The sequence below is a fragment of the Megalobrama amblycephala genome, unplaced genomic scaffold (assembly GCF_018812025.1).
Source record: "Megalobrama amblycephala isolate DHTTF-2021 unplaced genomic scaffold, ASM1881202v1 scaffold489, whole genome shotgun sequence".
NCBI classification, from domain to species: Eukaryota; Metazoa; Chordata; class Actinopteri; order Cypriniformes; family Xenocyprididae; genus Megalobrama; species Megalobrama amblycephala.
Window position 1 is genome coordinate 12,197 of NW_025953407.1, and position 21,687 is coordinate 33,883.

Consider the following 21,687-nt stretch of genomic DNA (forward strand, 5'->3'; position numbering starts at 1 on the left):
TTTTTAATCACAAATGAAATGGCTGTATTTGCCTTTGGACGGTTAAACCAAATGACCTTTTGCCACTTCAAAATCTTCAAAATACCTTTATATGTAGCAAAATATATTTAAAACCTTTTGGATTTGATAAAAGAGATCTAGTTGTACTATCTTACATACATTGGATGTCATATCTTTGTTTTTTATTATTATTAAGGGCTTTGGATAAAAAAAAAAAAGACCCGTCACGTCACGTTAGGATTTGAACCTGCAGCCTTGGGATTGTAATTTGCTCCGGTTCAGCCTTGATAAGTAAACTACCTAACTAGCATTGCTAGGCGGGACTCTTGAGACTTTGAGGAAATGTTCATTTTTGTTTTTCATAGCAAGGAGCTTGCGTCTGGAGAACAGAATAAGACTCACTTCACGGCAGAAATCAAACGTAAGGAAGAGCTGCTGGCCAGTTATAAAGAGAGACTTTTTAACGTGTGCGGCAGTCAGGACTTCCAGTCGGACCTGAGCAAACTGGATGATGAGCTGGAGAAATGTTCTAAACAGAGAGGTACGGAAGTGTGTTTGGCATGGTCATACTGATGCTCTTACAAAACCTTTTAGATCCCCACAAAATATACATTCTGTGCTAATACTGGAGGAAATCTTAAGAAAAATGCAGAATTGATATACATTTGGTAGAAAATGCAAATATAATGAGGACAAATTAGGGCCGAAGGATGTGTTTTGTGTATGATGGCCTTTGAATTCTGATGAAGTCTGTGAAGCTTTTCCGATGCAGATTCTGTGTGGGGGTCTGTTTGATGGTAAATTACTGTTTATTGGCAAACAGGATATAGAGTGCTTTATGACAAGTATAGCAATGACTGTTGATATGAAGTAGCAAGCTGGAAACTGTTGTGGTAGGTGATTGTTACCCACAGAGTATTTGTGCTAAATCAGAACATCCCTAGTTTTCTCAGTGTCTTTTTCTCTTCTCTGGCCTGGATCTTTCTTTGAGCAGCCATGCTGGCGGGTGCCACAGCCGTGTACAGTCAGTTCATCAGTCAGCTGACGGAGGAGGGCGAGCCCTGCTGTCCCGTATGTCAGCGCGTGTTCCCGTCAGAGGCAGAGCTCCAGGATGTCATCAATGACATGCAGTCCAAGCTGCGGCTCGTCCCAGACAAACTGAAGAACACTGAGCAGGACTTGAAGAGAAAAGAGCGCAGACGTGATGAAATGATGGCTCTGAAACCCATCAGGCAATAACAGTTTACTGTCTATCTGTCTGTCCATTCATCACTCTATTTATCTATCTGTCTATTACTCAGTCTGTTTATCACTTTAACCATCCATCCTTTACTTGATGTTTATCCATCCATCCATCTTTTACTTCACCTATCATCCATCCATCCATCCATCCATCCATCCAATTATTTACCCCTTCTCCCATTCTTCCATCCATCCATCTGTTCATCTGTTTATCCCTTCATTCCCCATCCTTCCATCATCCATCCATTCACCTGTTTACCACTTCATTCCCTCATCCTTCCATCCATCCATAGGTCCACCTGTTTACCCCTTCATTTACCCATTCTTCCATCCATTTACCTGTTTACCCCTTTATTCCCTATCCTTCCTTCCATCATCCATCCGTTTACCCCTTCATTCCCCAATCCATCATCCATGTATCTGTTTACCCCTGCAACCCTTCCTTCCTTCCATCCGTTCACCTGATTACCCATCCATCCATCCATCCATCTGTTCACCCCTTCATTCCTCCATCCTTCATTTATCCATTCACCTGTTCACCCCTTCATTCCCCCATCCACCCATCCATCCATCCACCCACCTGTTTACCCCTTCGTTCCCCATCCTTCCATCCATCCATAGGTCCACCTTTTACCCCTTCATTCACCCATTCTTCCATCCATTTACCTGTTTACCCCTTTATTCCCTATCCTTCCTTCCATCATCCATCCGTTTACCCCTGCAACCCTTTCTTCCTTCCATCCGTTCACCTGTTTACCCATCCATCTATCTGTTCACCCCTTCATTCCCCCATCCACCCATCCATCCATCCACCCACCTGTTTACCCCTTCATTCCCCATCCTTCCATCCATCCATAGGTCCACCTGTTTACCCCTTCATTCCCCATTCTTCCATCCATTTACCTGTTTACCCCTTTATTCCCTTCCTTCCTTCCATCATCCATCCGTTTACCCTGTAACCCTTTCCCTTCCATCCGTTCACCTGTTTACCATCCATCTATCTGTTCACCCCTTCATTCCCCCATCCTTCATCCATCCATCCATCTGTTCACCTGTTTACCCCTGCATTCCCTCATCCATCCTTCCGTTCACCTGTTCATCCCTTTATTCTCCCATCCTTCCATCCATCCACCTGTTTACCTCTTCATTCCCACATTCATCTGTTCACTAGTTTACCCCTTCATTCCCCCATCCTTCCATCCATCCACCTGTTTACCTCTTCATACCCCATCCTTTCATCCGTTCACCTGTTCACCCCTTCATTCTCCCATCCTTTCATCCGTCCATCCACCCACCTGTTTACTGTTGGGGATAAACAGTTTAGGACCCTTGAAACCAGATATGTTGAATAAAGACCCGGAGTCAAAGTTTTAAAAAAAATAAATTGAAGAAAAATTTAATGAAGAATAGTTTGCAGTTTCATCAGCAGAAGCCAGCTTCAAGTCTCCCATGGAGTTCGTAGGCCGCTCTGCATACATTCACATTTCCACAACAATTATACTCTAACAGAGTCAACTAACTACGTCATTACTTCAGGTTGGATGATTCTGATTGGCTAAGAAAATAGACAAGATTAGAAATTTTCCACACATGGACAGATAGTGAGAAGCATATCTCCCTTCGTCACGGTGATGACGAGGGGGACCCTGGATTTAGGTACCGGATGTCCTTTTGGGGTCATGATGTGGCGTCTGCTGGTCTCAAGCAGAATGCCAGTTGTCCAGTACAAAGGGACCTGCACAAAACTCTTAGTACACATACACAGATACACATGATTCACAGCTTCTTCAAGGCTGAAGTTGATCTGAGCTCTGCTCTCAGCAGGAAACTTTCCCCAAAACATACTGATAACATGTTCTTTTCTGTTATCATGTTCATTCAAATAATTTAACAGAAATATAAATGTTGATTAATAACTTAAAAGATATATATTGAAGCGGCAGTGGATTCCAGAATCCACCCCTTCATTACCCATTCATTCCCTTATCCTTCCATCTATCCATTCACTTGTTTACTCCTCCATGCATCCATCCACCCTTTATACTGATATTAATTAATCATTTTGTACTGACAGGCAGTCCATAGTAGATCTCCAGGAGAAAGAGCTGCCAGAGCTCAGAAATAAACTCCAGCGTGTGAATCGAGACATTGAGAAGCTGAAAGGAGACACTGAGGAGCAGGAGACACTGCTGTGCACACTGATGTCTGAGGAAGACACAGCCAAGGCCTGTCTGCAGGACGTCTCCCTCATGGATCGCTTTCAGGTTTAAGCTCATCTCCAGTCAGCCTAAATGCAGAAAATAAAATCCAGTAAAATGCAGCACATCAGAACAATACAACAAATATTTAAAGACTTATTTATTAATCACCTAGAACAGTCACATACTGCAGTACTGTGATTCCCAACGACTCGAGAGAATACCAGTAGGAAGATGAGCTGTTTTGCAAATATTTTTTCAAATATTGTTTTTTGTGCATAAATAGCATTTTTTTGTGTATACAAAAGAACTGTTACATTAATAGTTATATGACTGGTTGTAATTTGCAAGTGAGTTTAGTCATCTTCGGTCTAGCACACTAATAAACAATTATGTCTCGTCAATAAAAACATAATTACAATGCCTAGTAATCTGTCGAGTTACAGACAGCAGTTAACAATTAGCAAAACATTAGCCAGCTGTTTAGAATCATACGATAAAGTCCCACCCTCACCTGCACCACGCATCATTATTTGCAGAGGATACACACCCACTGGCCAAAGGGTGCAGCCCAGAAACGTCCTGAACACAGGAATTCAAGAAGAAAATATGAAAATTCATGCTTCCGGTGAAATGTCACTTGCTGGTGTGTTGAACATCAATAGTGTAATACTTAGTTTATAATCAGAATATAGTCACTTAAATAGTCATGCATAGTATATTTAGTATTCAAACATAAATAAATGTCATCTGCTGGTTATAGTGGTAATTATGTCTTTTTATTTTTAAATTAGTGTTTTCTATCAAATATTGGATTTCCTACATATTGAATCATTTGGTTTTACAAATGGGGACAATCTCAGAAGGATGAACAAATATTGTCATCACATTAAAAATAACATTTGAAGTGCTGGGAAAAAATGTGTGCTTATCTAATTACAAACAAAGCATTTCTTAAAGGATTTGTTAATTTGTGTTTGTGTTTGTAAACAGTAATCAATGTGTCACAACTTAACAAGCAGTATTTTTATTCAACTGTGCGTAATCAGAATGTTTCTTGTTATATGTAGCTTGACCTGAAGGATGTAGAGAGAAAGATCGCTCAACATGCAGCCAGGCTGCAGGGAGTTGACCTCAGCCGCACCATGCAGCAGGTCAGCCAGGAGAAACAAGAGACCCAACTCCGCCTGGACACCAGTACGTTCAGCAGTTAATGTAGAATGTGAATGTATATATCATGTGAATGTACATTCCTGTTTAAAAGTTTGGGGTCAGTAAGATTTCAGTTTTAAAAAAAAGAAGTCTCTTATGCTCACCTAGACTGCATTTATTTCAAAATCAAAAATTGAAATATTATTACAATTTAAAATATTTTCTAATTTTAATATATATATATATATATATAATAGTCTAATTAGTTCCTGTGATGACAATGCTGAATTTTCAGCATCATTACTCCAGTCTTCAATGGCATATGATCCTTCAGAAATCATTCTAATATGCTGATTTGGTATTGCTTAAAACAGTTGTTCTGCATAATATTTTTGTGGAAACCGTGGTACTTTTTCAGGATTCTTTGTGGATAGAAAGTTCAAAAGAACATTTGAACAAAAGAACAATTCAAACTGCATTTGAAATCTTTTGTAACATCATAAATGCCTTTACTGTGTTGAATTTAGTCTTTTGCTGAATAAAAGTATTAATTTCTTTAAAAAAAAAAAAAAAAAAAAACTTACTGAGCCCAAACTTTTGAATGGTCATGTACATCATTTGTCATTTGTTCTTTGATGTTTATATTCTATTTATATAAATATATAAGGAAAATTGTATATCTTGTATAAATTGTATGTACTGTATTAACAGATAGACAGAATGACCAACCTAGATAGATAGATAGACAGACAGACAGACAGACAGAGATACAGACAAGGCTTAAATCTAGTCCTAGACTAAAATGCATGTTTGAGCTATGTTAACTGAAAGCAACCTGCTCAAACATTAAAATATGTCAGTGCCATTTATTTTGTCTCAAGATGCACCAGTAAATGTTTTTTTTCTAAGGCAAGTTTATAAAAACTACTTAAATGTCTTATTTTAACTAAGGCCTACTCCTGGCTTAATCTAAGCCCTGTCTGTGAAACCAGTCCTTAATGTTTTAAATGTTTATTTGCTGTTGTAATGTCATGATAAATAATCATATGATAGGCCCTCAATTTATTTTGAACTAAAATTTTTTATTTTCATAAAAACTGCATGCATTGTTAAAGGGTTAGTTCACCCCAAAATAAAAATTCTGTCATTAATTACTCACCCTCATGTTGTTCCACACCCGTAAGACCTTCGTTCCTCTTCGGAACACAAATTAAGACATTTTGATGAAATCCGAGAGCTCTCTGACTCCTCAATAGACAGCAATTTAATTATAACCGTCAAGGTCCAGAAAGGTACTAAAGAAAATCTTAAAATAGTCCACATCACTACAGTGGTTCAACCTTAATTTTATGAAGCGACGAAAATACTTTTTGTGCGCAAAAACAAAAAAATAATGACTTTTTTCAACAATTTTTTCTCTTCCTTTTCAGTCTCCTACACTATTGATGTAGTAAACACAGTGCAGTGCTTCCGTGTTTACGTTCAAATGCCAACTCCGTATTGGCCAAAGCTGTACACGTGAGCAGCACAAAGCATGCGTGTGATGCTGACGCAGGAGCCGGCCAATAATGAGTCGGCATTCTGATGTAGTACAGAATTTTCCTTTTTGAGTGAACTAACCCTTTAATATAGCTGTAAAGTATTTAACTATATTTATTAGTATTTAGCTATAAAGTGTTAGCAAAGTGCTAGTAAAATTAATTTTAGATGTAGCATGTCACACCACAGGACATGTCAACATAAAGTATTTAATGTCAAATACCCAAATACTGGTAAAATCAGTTGTAACACCTGATTTGTCCCTGTTCATCACTGTGTCTCCATGTAATGCTCTTTGTGTGTAGCCTGCAGTAAGATCGAGCTGAAAAGGAAACTGATCCAGGACCAGCAGGAGCAGATCCAGGCCTTGAGGAGCAGTGTAAACGAGATTCGTGGAGAAAAGCTCCAGATTTCTAGCAACATGCAGAAACGTCAACAATTGGAGGAGCAGTGTGTGGAGTTCTCCACTGAAATCCAAACGCTCCACCGAGACATTCGAGTGAGAAACATTGCTGCACTTAAATTTCCCTTTGATTCATAATGAGAAAAGTTGCCTTACATAGGTTCACTCGACGCTACATTATTAGCTGACTTTATAGAAACACCCTCAGATGTGGTTCTGATTTGCGGGGCCTTGGATTGAAACTAAACCCCCTGAAAGGCATCTTGTTGCCAACGCATTAAACATTTTTTTCTTGGAGTGGTCCTGGATTGCAACAAATGCGCAATGTGGGCATGTTTGTCACCTGCTTGCATTCAGGCATTCTGCCTCTGAGTCATTTCAAAGCAGGGCCTATGGTCAATGTGGGTTTGTGTCTCCTGACTATTAGGTCTTATAGCAGTACTGTCCCCAGTGATTCTGCTGGGCCTGCACCCTATGAGGCCACTTCAGTTGTGATTCAAAAGTCATGGAGAGTATGTCCCTGCTGGCATTCTCACCGCAGACAGAGTTAAACACTGGTGCTGTCAGACTTGTTTTCAATGAAAACCCAGTTTAGACCCAGGGCTTTCCTCCAGGTTCAATCTGTTGTTGCAAGATGATCGAGACCGTTGCCTCTGTGGAAGGCCAATCATCTTAAAGGATTAGTTCACTTTCAAATGAAAATTAGCCCAAGCTTTACTCACCCTCAAGCCATCCTAGGTGTATATGACTTTCTTCTTTCTGATGAACATAATCGAAGAAATATGAATGCATTTCTTGACGCATCTGAGCTTTATAATGGCAGTGAACAGGACCCACAAGTATGAGCTAAAGAAAGTGCTTCCATCCACGTGCTTCCATCCACATCCATCATAAATGTACTCCACACAGCTCCAGGGGGGGTTAATAAAGGCCTTCTGAAGTGAAGCGATGTGTTTGTATAAAAAAATTTTAAACAAGTTATGAAGTCAAATATCTAGCTTTCACCAGACTGCCTTCTGTATTCAAATTACGCAAAAACGGAACTGGCGCCATGTTAGTTCCGTAAGTTAAATAGGGAAAGTGTAGGACATACAGCGGAAGCTTTTTGAAGAATACGGAAGGCGGTCTGGTGGAAGCACTTGCAAGGTGAACATTTGTGCTTATAAAGCATATACATTTTTATTTTTTTTTAGAAAATACCGATCGTTTCGCTAGATAAGACCCTTATTCCTCATCTGGTATCGTTTAAAGCCATTTGAAGCTGCACTGAAACTGTAATTTTGACCTTCAACCGTTTGGGGTCCGTTGAAGTCCACTATAAGGAGAATAATCCTGGAATGTTTTCATCGAAAACCTTAATTTCTTTTTGACTGAAGAAAGAAAGACATAAACATCTTGGATGACATGGGGGTCAGTAACTTATCAGGATATTTTAATTTGAAAGTGAGCTAATCCTTCAACTGGCACATAAGTTGCCTGGTGATGGTGGCTGTTTCTGGACTTAGTCCATTTTCTTCCAGACTTTTGAAGTTGCCATGTGTTGGATGGACACATCTGTGATCTCTGATCTCGTATCTGAACTGTCAAGAGGAAATATGTTCTCTACCAAAGTGTAGGTTAGCGAGTTGCATTCTACTCTGAGCACAGAACAAGTTTCTGTCATTAAGGGCGATCCATGCCCCAGGTCAGTTAAACTTGGAAGCAAATTTACTTTTGAGGCACGGGTTGAGGCCCAGAGAGTATAGGGTGAAGTTGGATCTCTTTGCTTCCAGAAAAACAGTCCAGTCCCCTTTTCGGTTATGTCTGTCCTCTACATTACTTCTGGGAAAAGATGCTCTGGTGCAGCAGTGGCGGCATCCTCATCACGGATGTGGAATCTTTGTATTTGGCATTTGATTGGATCTGGTCTTTCCTCTGAGATAAGTAAGACCATCTTAAATTCTAGGAAACCCTCTATGAGGCACCTATGTGCCTTCAAGTGTTGGCTTATTGCATCTTGGTGCAGAAATTGACAGTTTGATTCGATTCACTGCCTGTGGCTTGACTCTGGTTTTCTGGTTTATACATGGGGTGAGGCAGCTAAGACCTTGCCGCTCTGTACATGTTCCCTCATTGGATTTATCTGTGGTTTTGGAAGGTTTAACGGATTCTCCATTTGATCCATTGGAATCAGCTGCAGCCCTTGTATGGGTTTTGCTTCTGGTCAGGTGAAGGTCTTGTTGTGACCTAGGTTAGGATACATACCTAAGGTTGCATCAACTTCATTTTGCTCCCAGGTTGTTATGTTGCTGCCCTTTTCTTCTCCACCCTTTGAGTCTTGGGATAATGTAAAAGGTTGCATAGGCTTTGCCTGGTTCGGTGCATTTTAAGTCAATTTCACTGCTATGTGAAAAAAATCCAACAGAACCTGTCAGTGCGTTTGTCGATCTCATAGGTTAAAGGTTTACTTTGACCATACAAGCCGTAAGTGTAAGTCTGAGCAGCTGTTTGTTTGCTTCTGTGGCCATAGTCTCTGCCTCAGGTCCATGGACCGTTGGCTGATCATCTGATGCATATGTCACACAAAATGGGAAACACTTCAGGAATTTTAAAGTTGTCATTTGATTGGTTGAATTTGTGTCGTGTTCTTACAACAGCCTATTTCTGCAGATTTATTCATCAATATTCGTCATTCAAAAAGCAGTGTGTGCTTACCGTTTTGAATATCAATCATGCTAATCACTTTCTTTATTCCACTCCGCTCGTGTTAACATAAAAATAATAGCCCAGGAACACACAGGTAAAATGACGTAAAATTAGAACAGCTTCTGTCTCTACCGTCTTAACTTCTTTGCTCCCTATTTTGCTATTATTCTCTTGCACTTAATCGTTCACTAAACTGAACAGCCAATCAGACTCTTCTCTCTCACCGACGGCCCAACGCCAATTCTACATGCTGAATCAATTCAAGCACAATCTCTCCCAGCGCTGTCGTGGCTTTGAGGCTCAAGGCTTTGTTGGGACAGCGTTCTTGAATGGAGAAGTACGTTTACACAACGTTTTAAGATGAAGAGGCGCTCTGCAGTAGCCTAACTAATGTGCTCACTCACAGAATCAAACACTGCTGCATTTTATATAACACATTTCCCGTTATGAAATATGATATTGTTTGGTTTGTTGGTCCGCTGGGTCAGATTGCCTTCACACCACAAGCGGACCGCTCCAGAGTTCATTTGCAATCGGGCCGAGACCACCTCTTTCAGGCGATCTCAGAGCGATTGTTTTGGTGCGGGTCCGAGAGTGATTGCTGTGTTCACACATGCCTAAACGAACCAAGCCAAGGGAGAAAACGCACTACGTTCTGAAACAAACGTTCAGGTATGCAAACCCCCTAAGTCGGCCGAAGCTTAAAAACAGCCCAACGTTGTCCTACCATCAATCATCAGCTTGGTGTGTCCCGGGCTTTACATGTCAGTCAGACGTCCTCTTGGGTGGTCTGTGGCCAATGAAAGCTGCTATGGAGTCCAGACCTTCTGCCGTCTGGCTACACGAGACCACTGTGGCCATAGCAGAGGAGCTGCTGCTACTAAGCAAAGGATGTCGCATTGGGTGCTCTTTGTAAAGCTTATGAGGCGTGTGGGTTATCTTTGCCTCTGGTCATTCATACACACTTTACTAGGGTGTCACTTTTTCCCAGACTTTGTTTAAAGGAGCGTCTCTGGAGGATATTTATGTAGTGGCAGGCTGGGCTTCTCTGAACACATTTGACAAGATTTTATAATTTTGATACTGTTTTGGCCCCAGGTTCTCAGGGTTTTTTTTTTTTTTTCTTTTCTTGAGCGGTGGTTCATGTTTGTGCAGTCACACACTGATAAACCAGCAGTTACCTAGTTGTGTGGTGCTGTGGTGTACTGTTACCATAGCATCAGCTCCTGACTCGCGCTGACTAACGCGTTGAGTGAACATATGAAAGCATACATGTGGGTTATTTTTTGCAATTATTCTGCAAATAATGCATTAAACTGATCAAAAATGACAGTAATACACATTAAAAAAATGAATATTTAAAATAAAATCTGTTTTTTTGTTTGTTTTTTCATCAAATAATCTGAAACCACAGTTTCCACGAGGGTTAAGAAGGTTAAGCAGCACAATTGTTTTCAACATTTATAAGAAAAAGAAATGTTTGAGCATTAAATCAGCTTATTCGTATAGTAGTATAATGGCTGCTGAAAATTACAGGCATGAATTAGATTTAAAATACACTGCCCGGCCAAAAAAAAGTCACTGTTTGGATTTGAATTGGCAAATGCTTAAGAGTTTATGATTGGATCATTATTGCAGTGATTATTATGTTTGTAGCATGTTATATGATTAGCAACAGTTCTTCTACACGTAATTGATGGAGTGTGTAGCTTTTCATTTCTTAAACACACATGTAGGAGCCATGATACTCCAGGATGACAATGTCACTCAAATTGTGGCTCAAATTGTGAAAGGATGGTTAGGAGGGAGCATGAAGAATCATTTTCACATGTGAATTGGCACCTCTGAGTCCAGACCTTAAATTCATTGAAAGTCTTTGGGATGTGCTGGAGCAGACTTTACAGAGTGCTCACCTCTTGCATTGTCAATACAAGATCAAAAATTGAATCACCTCTTGATGGAAATAACCTCACAACATTTATTTCCATTTCATTTTTTTTTTTTTTTTGGCCGGGCAGTGTATATTAAAATAGAAAAGAGTTATTTGAAATTGTAATAATAATTCCAACAGTTTTTACTGTATTTTTGATCAAATAAATGCAGCTGTGGCCAGCATAAGATAATTCTTTCAAAAACATAAAATCTTACAGAGCCCAGACTTTAGAACGGTGGTGTAATCATATTTTTACTGTTGTTTCGTGATTTGTTTATTAGGATGCAAAGGAGCAGATGTCTCCTCTAGCTGCAACTCTGGAGAAGCTCCAGCTAGAGAAACAGGACCTTGCCAAGCGCAGGATGCAGAAACAGGCAGAAGGGCAAGAAAAGGTGTGGGTTTACTTGTTTTTGCATTTTTGTTTTAGGTTTTATGTGACTCATAGTTTGTTTTCTGTAAAATTATTATCCACAATGTCTTGCATGAAAGGTTGTGGATTTTTACTTTAAAGGTGATAAAGAGGATTTTTTCGTCGACTGACAGTCCAAAGACTGTTACTGAGTTTTTGAAATGAGCGCATGCGTAAGAACAACCCCCCTCCTTCGAAGGAACGCCTCCCAAAACTCGTAAACACTCGTATTGGAACACGAGTGTTTACCACCGGCATTCGCTGTGTTGTGTTAGTGGATTCATTATGTCGGACTCACCGCAGGTAACTCATAATCTGCAGTTGTTACTCCTGTCTCCGGATAAAAACATTGCATGGGGCGCCTGTGGAGTGTGGAAAGTTACTGGAGCACGCAGCCGCGCTCGTCTCTCACAAGGAACGTCATGGCAGTGATTGACAAGCCAGAGGCCCAATCATTTACACGATGATCGTGTAAACGATTGGCTGATGTTTTTAAGGCCCTACCTCGTGCACAGATGATGTATATTAATATTACTACTTTCAGTGCACCTAATAAATAGTCTTTTATCAGTTAGTAAAGACAGTTTCATGTAATATTGCAAAAATGTATAAAACAAAACATCCTCTTTAGCACCTTTAATGCAAGACAAAGTCATTGCTTATTAGAGTTGACTAAAACTTTACACTTTCTTTTAGATAAATGCAATCAAGGAAAAAGTAAAAAACTTGACCCAACTTGAAAAAGAGATCACCAAGTACATTGAAGAGGGCAAAGACTCCTACAAAGAGGTATGCAAATATTTTGTGCAATCTCTTACCTCTCATTTCCTAATATATGCAAGTTTTTTTCCCCTTTATTTTCTTTGACTTTTTCTTATTTAGCAAAAAGAAACTGAGCTACAAGAGGTGGACAAACAACTACACGAGGCTGAAAAACATAGAGAGAAGACCAATAAAGACATGGGCAACATCCGACAAGATATTGACACTCAGAAGGTCAAGCAAAGCTTCATGTGTTTTTGTTTTGTTGTTGCATAGGCCTACTATTCACAAAATTAAAATGCAGACACACAAACAGCAATGAATAAATAAATAAATAATCTAGCAAGAGATGCAAATGTCAGCAGATTACGACAAATTTCTAATAATTTGCACACATGCGTAGAGCTGATGTTGTGCAAGCAGGGACTTGTTGACCAAAAATGTACAGAAAAAAGGTGCTTAATGGTGTGAAAGAGGCTAATGAATGAAATGTCAGCATGAACCTCCAGCTTTGTTCAAACATTGTTGATTTTGTTAACTAATATCTAATTAATTAAGTGGCTGATGGCATATATAAAGGAAGCCAAAAGTCTTAGACAATTTAAATCCAGGATTTAATCCTGGAAATAAAAGTTTAAAGATTCAGAAAAGAAACAGAAATGTTAAATGTAAAATTAAGAAATATTTAATAATCTGCATTATTTTAAGGTCACTCATCAAATCTGAAATTCCTGTCATTGTTATTCTGAAAAAGTCATCTTATTTTTCTTAATCAGCCTTTTGGATGCAGTTGTCGGGTGGTAATTTGAAATTGCAACATTTTTAGCTGATTAACCAGCTGAGCCCACTTGTTCAGCAATCCACATCTGAACGCTCATGTTGTCGTAATGTGCTTACATTTCTGTTTTTCCTAAAATGAAACATATGTTTTTCTGTTTTCCATTTTGTTTGTGGATATATGATTGTGGGATTTTTTTAACAGGTTCAAGAGCGCTGGCTACAGGATAACTTGACCTTACGGAAGCGTGTGGAGGAGCTGAAAGAGGTGTCTAGAAAACGTGAAGCCTTGCTTAAGGAGATGGGCAACATGCAAGTCGTGCAGCTGCGGAAGTATGAGATCACACAAACACAAACTACCAAGTACCAGTTAGGAAGTCCTGACAATGTTTGACACACTTTCAGAGACTTAATAGACTTTATATGCCGAGTATGTACTTTGGTTTCCATAACTCTAAATTAATTAATCTCACTAACTCTTAAATTACTTAAATGCCTAGTAGTTTGTATAATTTTTTACAAAGTGTGAGAGTTCAAATTAGTGTGTATCTTAAAGAGTGTTTCTTCTGTTGTCAAGTGAGCGGCGAGAAGTGGAGCGAAAGTTGGAGGACCTGAAAAAGAACCGCAGTGTGGCTCTCGGTCGACAGAAAGGCTACGAGGACGAGATCCTCCGTTTTCGTAAAGAGCTCAGTGAGGATCAGTATTGCCGGGCCGAGGATCTCTACAGAGACAAAATGATTGTCATGAGAACAACAGAGTTGGCCAATAAAGACCTAGACATCTACTATAAAGCTCTAGACCAGTAAGTAGGTTATCTGGAGTTTTCTGAAGGGTAATTAAAAGACGCTAAAATACTTACCATGATTGTAACCATAGCAATGGATAGGTGTTGATAGTATAAGTAGAATTATATTGTAATATATACAAAACTCAGTCCAAAACAATATATTACACAATATACACATTTTTGTATAAAAGTGATTCGGAAAGTCCTGAGAAATTGTTTAGCAGATGAGATTATACAAAGTGACTTGCATATGAGAAACATAAAAAGCAATTTGTCATACAAGAGCAAACAATAATCACAGTACTGCGATACCCAATAAAATTAGAAAAAGCTACAAAGAACAGGTAAAAATGCAGAAAAGTCATAAAAAAAAGAAGGAATTGTAGAAGGATTATTTGTAGGAAATGCCTTTGATTGTTATTGTAGTTTAAAGGGTTCATGATATGATAAATCAAAATTTCCTTAATCTTTTGACACATAAAAGGTCTTCGTACCATTAAAAGATCCTGGAAGTTCCATAGCATTAAAAACAAAGCATTTAACCAAGCTCCAAAAGCAGTTTGTTTGGGTATTGCAGGATCTGTGATGTGAGGTCACATGGGCAAATACACTGGAATATGACATTTTTCCACACAATTGTGAAACTAGTACTAACACTAAATTCAGTTCCTTTGTGAAATATACTGAATCAGATAACATTTTAAAGCTGATTTTCAAGCGTGTCGAGGCATGAGCACTGACCAGATCGAGATCTTTGTACAATATACATTAATTTGCCTGTCCAAATTTTTGCTAGTTTTCATTGGTCTCTGCCTGCATAAATACACAATTTCATCAACATTATTAAAGCATTAAGCATTAATATTAAAAATGGTGGTCGAAATTATGTTGCTGGTTTCCGTTGAGGAATATACAGAGGAAGTCATAAATCATCATCATCACTGGTTTAGATTAGTATCGTCCTGTGTCTTCACAGAAGTTACATCAGCAGACCTGTGGGTGTCTAAATCGTTTTGCCGTCATCTACCTATCTTCAGTGAAGATTTGTTATCCTGACTTTTTCAGGCATTCGTTTTCAATGTCAGTAACTTTTCTATACTAAACAATTGATAATAATTGTCAGTATAGTTATTTAACTCCAAATATTGAATAATACGTCCTGGAGGCAAAGTAGCTATAGTGGTCTATTAGTTACTTATTACTGCTCAATTGTGAATAAATTCATAAATCAACAGCATTTTTTGAATAATATGTATGTTGGACTGTATTCAGTTTGCACCAGAAATAGTATTTTAGGCCAAATTGCGCAACTCTTAAAACCACAACGTATTCTTTCAAGGTTTCAGGGTTTGTCACAGCTTCTAGAAAACACCAGATGTGTCCTATCATTGGATAAAAAATATCTGTTTTCAGATTCTTTTTATGGATATTTCAGTAAATATTGCTTAAAATAATAATTTTATCCCCATTTTAGTTAACTGTCAACTACTTTTATGTTTTATGAGCACAACCAAATAAGATGAGTTGACACATTTCTGAAGGTGCTGTAGATGCAGAAAGTAAGGTTAATAATATAACTTAGAGTACACATTTTTCAGTTTTAATCAAATTAGGGTGATGCAAAAATGAGTACAACAAAAACTACTACATCTAGTACTTTGTATGGCCTCCATGATTTTTAATGACAGCACCAAGTCTCCTAGGCATGGAATGCACAAGTTGGCGACATTCTGCAACATCTGTCTTTTCCATTCTTCAAGAATGACCTCTTTTAGAGACTGGATGCTGGATGGAGAGTGATGCTCAACTCGTCTCTTCAGAATTCCCCATAGCTGTTTGATCGGGTTCAGATCAGGAGCTACTGAATCACTTTCACCCTGTTGTTCTTCAGAAATCCAACAGTGGCCTTAGATGTGTGTTTAGGATCATTGTCATGTTGGAAAAGTGCATGACGACCAAGGGCACGGGGTGATGGTAGCATCTTCTCTTTCAGTATAGAGCAGTACATCTGTGAATTCATGATGCCATCAATGAAATGCAGCTTCCCGACACCAGCAGCACTCATGCAGCCCCACAAAAGGACACTGACACCACCATGTTGGTTGTCACTATTGGTAGCATGAGGCAATACCTGGACCCTACAGAGGTTACACAGGCAGTCCAACTCCTCCAGGATGGCACATGGAATACGTACCATTGCCAGAAGGTTTGCTGTGTCTCTCAGCACAGTCTGAAGAGCATGGAAGAGATTCCAGGAGACAGGCAGTTACTCAAGGAGAGCTGGACAGGGCCATAGAAGGTCCTTAACTCATCAGCAGGACCGGTATCTGCTCCTTTGTGCAAGGAGGAACAGGATGAGCACTGCAAGAGCCCTACAAAATGACCTCCAGCAGGCCACTGGTGTGAATGTCTCTGACCAAACAACCATTAACAGACTTCATGAGGGTGGCCTGAGGGCCCGATGTCCTCTAGTGGGCCCCGTGCTCACTGCCCGGCACCGTGGAGCTTGACAGGGAGCTTGTTTAGCATAAAAAATGCTAAACAAGCTAAGCTTTTAATTGTCTTAAGCACAACTTATTGGTCAGCAAATTTGTCAAATTTGGGTCCTGGGCTCCTCCTGGTGCATCCATGTGGCGAGAGTATGCAATGCACTACTTAAAAATGTATTGCTGTCTCAGAAAAAACATCAAAGACAGAATGAAGTTTTCGGCAGAATATAGGAAGTTTGATTCAGAGTGATCATTTTCATTTCCATCAAACGTCATCCTTTCGTTCCTAGCACATTACCCAGTTGGAGTGATGAATCTCAATGAAACACAAGTTGCATGGTGATGCTCCAGAGCGGTGTTTTCAAAAATCTGTTGGGAAATATAATAAGTGCATCTCTGCCACAGTAAAGCAGGAAAAGTGTCATTGTGTGGGGAGCCTTTTTAGCTGCTGGTATTGGTGAGCTACTTCACTGTAAAAAATAATTTAATGCCTTAAAATACAGGCGATTATTGCAGAATGCACAATACATATACACACACTCCTGCCTGCTTTCCTAAAATGAAAAGTTATCTAAAGAGGAATGGTCAGATGCAATGCTCCTGCCCAAATTGCAAAGACATCCAGGAAGTGGCTTGAAGAAAAGTCCATCAGACTCATGGACATGTTTTATTAAATGACAGAATATTTTTAAGTAAACTTGAGCATCACAACATCATAATTTACAGTTTGAAAAAGTAATCTCAAATCAAGAAGCTGAAGAGTAATGTTTTTAAAGATTTACTTTAATTGAGAATTAAATAATAGCAAAAGTAATCTGAATGCAGAAAATATATGAAAATAAGCGGTATATAAACTTGAAACAACACCAGGTGGGCATGGGTGAAATTGCTTTGAATGCGCGTCAGGGAGATGCTTTCTATATGCAGGGTATTGGTATTGAAATCGCTTTTCACTTGCGATCATGTGTACTGTGTATAGGGAGCAGCAGTACTGACCGCACATTTTGCAAGATATTTGTTAGTGACTCTCAGGATCTGTCACGCTCCAAATCAACCGCCATCATCTTGTCAGTCATCGCCCCTTACCCTCATCACATGATCAGTAAAATGATCTAACTCTTGCTGCACTGTGCAACGACTCTGCCACTCATGCTGTATGAAGCAGAGCAGACACTTTCAGTTTATAATTATAGCATCTGTTGTCCAACTGAACTAAATGGATTTTATTTCTTCGGTGAAGTAATGTAATCTTTGTACGGCCAAAAACCAGTAACACCGACTACCGCAACAAGCCTAGCATGCACAACTAAATAATCAATATCGACCAATACCAAACATAAAAAAAATAAATAAAAAAAAAGCTATATAATAGGGGTAAGTGATAAAAGAGTTAATAAGTCTTATATTAGCAGTTAGTGATTTGATATGGTACAGATATATCATGCATCCCCAGTATTTATGAATACTCATACAGCTTTTTTTTTTATTATTGCAGAACAATAATGAAGTTTCACAGCATTAAGATGGAGGAGATTAATAAAATCATCAGAGATTTATGGCGGAGCACATACAGAGGACAAGGTCTGCCTTTAAACACAAATGTTTGTCTGCTATTATGGCTTTGTTTGCATTAATCTTTTTAAAGGGTTAGTTCACCCAAACATTAAAATTCTGTCATTAAACCCGTAAGACTTTCTTTCATCTTCGGAATGCAAATGAAGACCTTTTTAATGAAATCTGAGAGATTTCTGTCCCTCCATAGCTATGTGATTAACATTTTGACGCTTCAGAAAGTTCATAAAGAGATCGTAAAACTAATCCATATGAATTGAGTGATTTAGTCCAAATTTTCTGAAGAGACACGATCGCATCATATGATGAACATATTTAATTTTGTCTTTTATTCACATAAACATTCATCAATGCACTCATCAGTTATGGTAAACGGAAACCCAAGCATGTTTGCTAGACGTGTGCGAGAACCAATGAGGTTCATTCTCGTGTGGTTATGTATATTTGTCTATGGAGGGACTTCATCAAAAATATCTTAATTTGTGTTCCGAAAGTCTTACGGGTTTGGAACGACATAAGAACGACTAATGATTTGATAAAAAATGATAATTTTCATTTTTGGGTGAACTAACCCTTTAAGTCAGGGTTCCTCAAATCCAGCCCTGGAGGGCCACAGTCCAGAGTTTAGTTAGACCCTGATCAAACTCACCTCTCTGCAATTTTCTAGTTACTCCAAAGACTTTGAGCTTGTTCAGGTGTGTTTGATTTGGGTTGGACCTAAACTCTGCAGGACAGTGGCCCTCTAGGACCAGATTTGAGGAACCCTGCTCAAAGTCCTGCTTGACAATCTGTCAAATCTTTGTTTGACTGTTTGAGACTTACTATATCTATTGACCTTTTACCATAATGTCAAGAGTATGTCTCCTGATCTCCCACAGACATTGAGTACGTAGAGATTCGCTCTGATGTGGATGAGAACGCCTCTGCTGGACTGAAAAGGAGGACTTATAACTATAGAGTGGTAATGGTCAAAGGAGACACGGCTTTGGACATGCGGGGACGTTGCAGTGCTGGACAAAAGGTCAAAAAGCAGCTACATCCATCTTGTGTTTCTCTATCTCTCCAATGAAAAGTTTTTTCAGTCTCTCTTAGAATCACCCAAGGTTCCCAATCAAATGTGATTTACACAATATTTTCATTCGCTTAAAAATATTTATGAAGTGCATATTATGATGAAGCTGTCGGTAGATTTGAGCTGAGAAGAGGGTGCTGACAGTCAGGCAGACCAGATTATCGACTGGTGCTGATAATTTCATTGGTCTGTCAGTCACTAGATCAGAATGTATGTTAAATAAAAGGAGTTTTATTAAATCAATGAATGTTTTTAGATCTGTGGCTTTACAGCATGTTTGTCTGTAGGTTCTCGCCTCCCTCATAATACGGTTGGCTCTGGCTGAGACGTTCTGTCTGAACTGTGGGATTCTGGCGCTGGATGAGCCCACCACCAATTTAGACAGAGAAAATATAGAGTCCTTGGCACACGCACTGGTGGAGTAAGTCTTTATTAAAAAAAAAAAAAACATGAATAAAGCAAGTCTTTAAACACAATTTATTTACAGCAAGAGCAACATGACAAAATAAGAACTTTTATTTTCTATTTGACACTTTTACCAACTAAAAGATATGCATTGGTTTCTTTGCAGGATAATCAAGAGTCGTTCTCGTCAACGCAACTTCCAGCTGCTTGTTATCACCCACGACGAGGATTTTGTCGAGCTCCTGGGACGATCCAACTATGTGGAGCATTTCTACAGGATCAGGAAGAACCAGGACCAGTGCTCAGAGATCACAAAGTGCAGTATCAACACACTCAACTCCTACCTACACTGATGCGTCAGATCAGATGAGAGAAGAAAGACTGTTAGTCAGAGGTGACACAGAATCAAAGTTCAGTTTCTTGGACAGTTGTTAAGCATCTAAACATAAGGACTATCAGCCTCCCTGTAACTACCTGAGCCAAATCGGGAAAATAAGCACCCAGCAAGCAGTTTGCAGCACACCTTGTTTGTAAAACATGAGCAGAACAAACATATGTAACAAAACTATACTTACATTGAGTTCAACTGAATACAACAGTTTACATAAAAATGTTTTTGCAAAAAATGTACACAATTTGTTGTTCGTTTCAACCTGACTAATATTAGCTTGTACATTTGTTGAAGTTTTTTTCTGAAATGTATAAAAAAAAATTCTGATTTCTGAATCATCTAATTATTTCTGATCACGTCATGATCTGTAATGGTGGCATCAAAACATATTTGGTCTAGGGTTGTCGATTGATTTAAAAAAAAAAAAAAAAAAAGTAGTTAATCACAGGTAATTGCGCCTAACATTAAATTTTGTAATTATCAATATATTTTCACATTACATCAATGTGATAAATTAATGTGGAAACAACATAAATATGTTAAATATTTGACTGTTTAATAGAATCTATTTACTAATGGAAGTCAGTATCACTGATACCAATACTAATGCTTTAAAATGATTTATTTTTCTTTTCAATTTCAGGGCATAAAATAAGTAATTATATCCATTCATCATTACAGTATAATTAAAAACCAGACCTAGACAGCAAATTAATGGAATGTTTTTATTTATTAGCAATTACAGAACATTGCAATATTATAACAACTTTTAATTTAAGTGAACTTAAAACAATATTCACATAAATATACGTTATAATAAATGTATATTTAGCTGTGCCAAATATATAGTATTTCTGGTGGTGTTTCTATCTCTACGGAAGAGGATTAGGGCCAAGCAATAATAAAAAAAATAAAACCATCTCGAGATTAAAGTTGTTAAATTTCGAGAAAAAAGTCGAAATAAAATGTTGAGAATAAACTCATTAAATTACGAGAAAAAACTTGTTAAATTTCGAGAAAAAAGTCGAGATAAAATGTTGAGAATAGTCATTAAATTACGAGAAAAAAGTCGTTAGATTATGAGAACAAATTCGTTAAATTATGAGAAAAAAAGTCGAGATAAAATGTTGAGAATAAAGTCATTAAATTACGAGAAAAAAGTTGTTAAATTACGAGAACAAATTCGTTAAATTATGAGAAAAATGTCTCATTATATAATTTAATGAGTTTATTAGATGGTATTTAGTTTTTAGATGGTATTTGGTTTGATCATACATTTTAACTTGAGTATTTCTTTTTTCCAAGTTATATAATGTTTCTAAAATTGTCTTTAATATTTTAGTGCAGCCAACCAACATGTTAAAATTAGATTTTAAAAGTTATTAATCATCGGACCTTTCATGGCGTCATCTGCATGACTAATTCATCTCCACTTTATCAACACAACTGTAGGCACTAAGCAAGTACGACCACATGCAGATTTGCAGCAAAACCTATCAGTATTGATCATTTTGCAATAATGAAACTTATTTGCACAAGCACACAGTGAGGATGCGGCCTTCAGCACCTCATCTAGAGGCCTGCTACTCAAAATCATTATGATCTTTCTTGGCAGTTTGTCAGTGTCAGTTCCAGGAAATCAGGACAATATGACAAGTATCATCAACCACATCTCATTTCAATCAAGATAATCATTGAGCGCGGCATAATCAACCAATAAACGTCGCTTAGCTTACGATGCAAAAAGAAATCTACATAGCCAAGTCTCGCCTTTTTGAGAGTATATAAACACGGTGTACAGCAGAGGGGAATCAAGTACCTCTGGCCTTCAGGCAACCGAAGTCTTGAGAAATCCAAGCGGACAGACAAAA

At 38.4% G+C, this 21,687-nt stretch overlaps 1 protein-coding gene across 1 annotated transcript in view; it reads left to right on the forward strand.

Moving 5' to 3' along the window:
- LOC125261800 (DNA repair protein RAD50-like) overlaps positions 1 to 20,143 on the forward strand; it is a gene marked incomplete at its 5' end in the record, with an annotated part of 32,333 nt that extends 12,190 nt beyond the window's left edge. Inside the window, 14 exons of the mRNA XM_048180348.1 lie at positions 366 to 541; positions 995 to 1,232; positions 3,317 to 3,506; positions 4,511 to 4,637; positions 6,437 to 6,630; positions 11,434 to 11,544; positions 12,258 to 12,350; positions 12,444 to 12,557; positions 13,306 to 13,433; positions 13,678 to 13,902; positions 17,872 to 17,957; positions 18,827 to 18,969; positions 19,308 to 19,441; positions 19,592 to 20,143. Coding sequence (XP_048036305.1) covers positions 366 to 541; positions 995 to 1,232; positions 3,317 to 3,506; positions 4,511 to 4,637; positions 6,437 to 6,630; positions 11,434 to 11,544; positions 12,258 to 12,350; positions 12,444 to 12,557; positions 13,306 to 13,433; positions 13,678 to 13,902; positions 17,872 to 17,957; positions 18,827 to 18,969; positions 19,308 to 19,441; positions 19,592 to 19,778 — 2,146 coding nt within the window. The remainder of the gene's footprint in view (positions 1 to 365; positions 542 to 994; positions 1,233 to 3,316; positions 3,507 to 4,510; positions 4,638 to 6,436; positions 6,631 to 11,433; positions 11,545 to 12,257; positions 12,351 to 12,443; positions 12,558 to 13,305; positions 13,434 to 13,677; positions 13,903 to 17,871; positions 17,958 to 18,826; positions 18,970 to 19,307; positions 19,442 to 19,591) is intronic.
- Between the last annotated feature and the right edge of the window lie 1,544 nt (positions 20,144 to 21,687).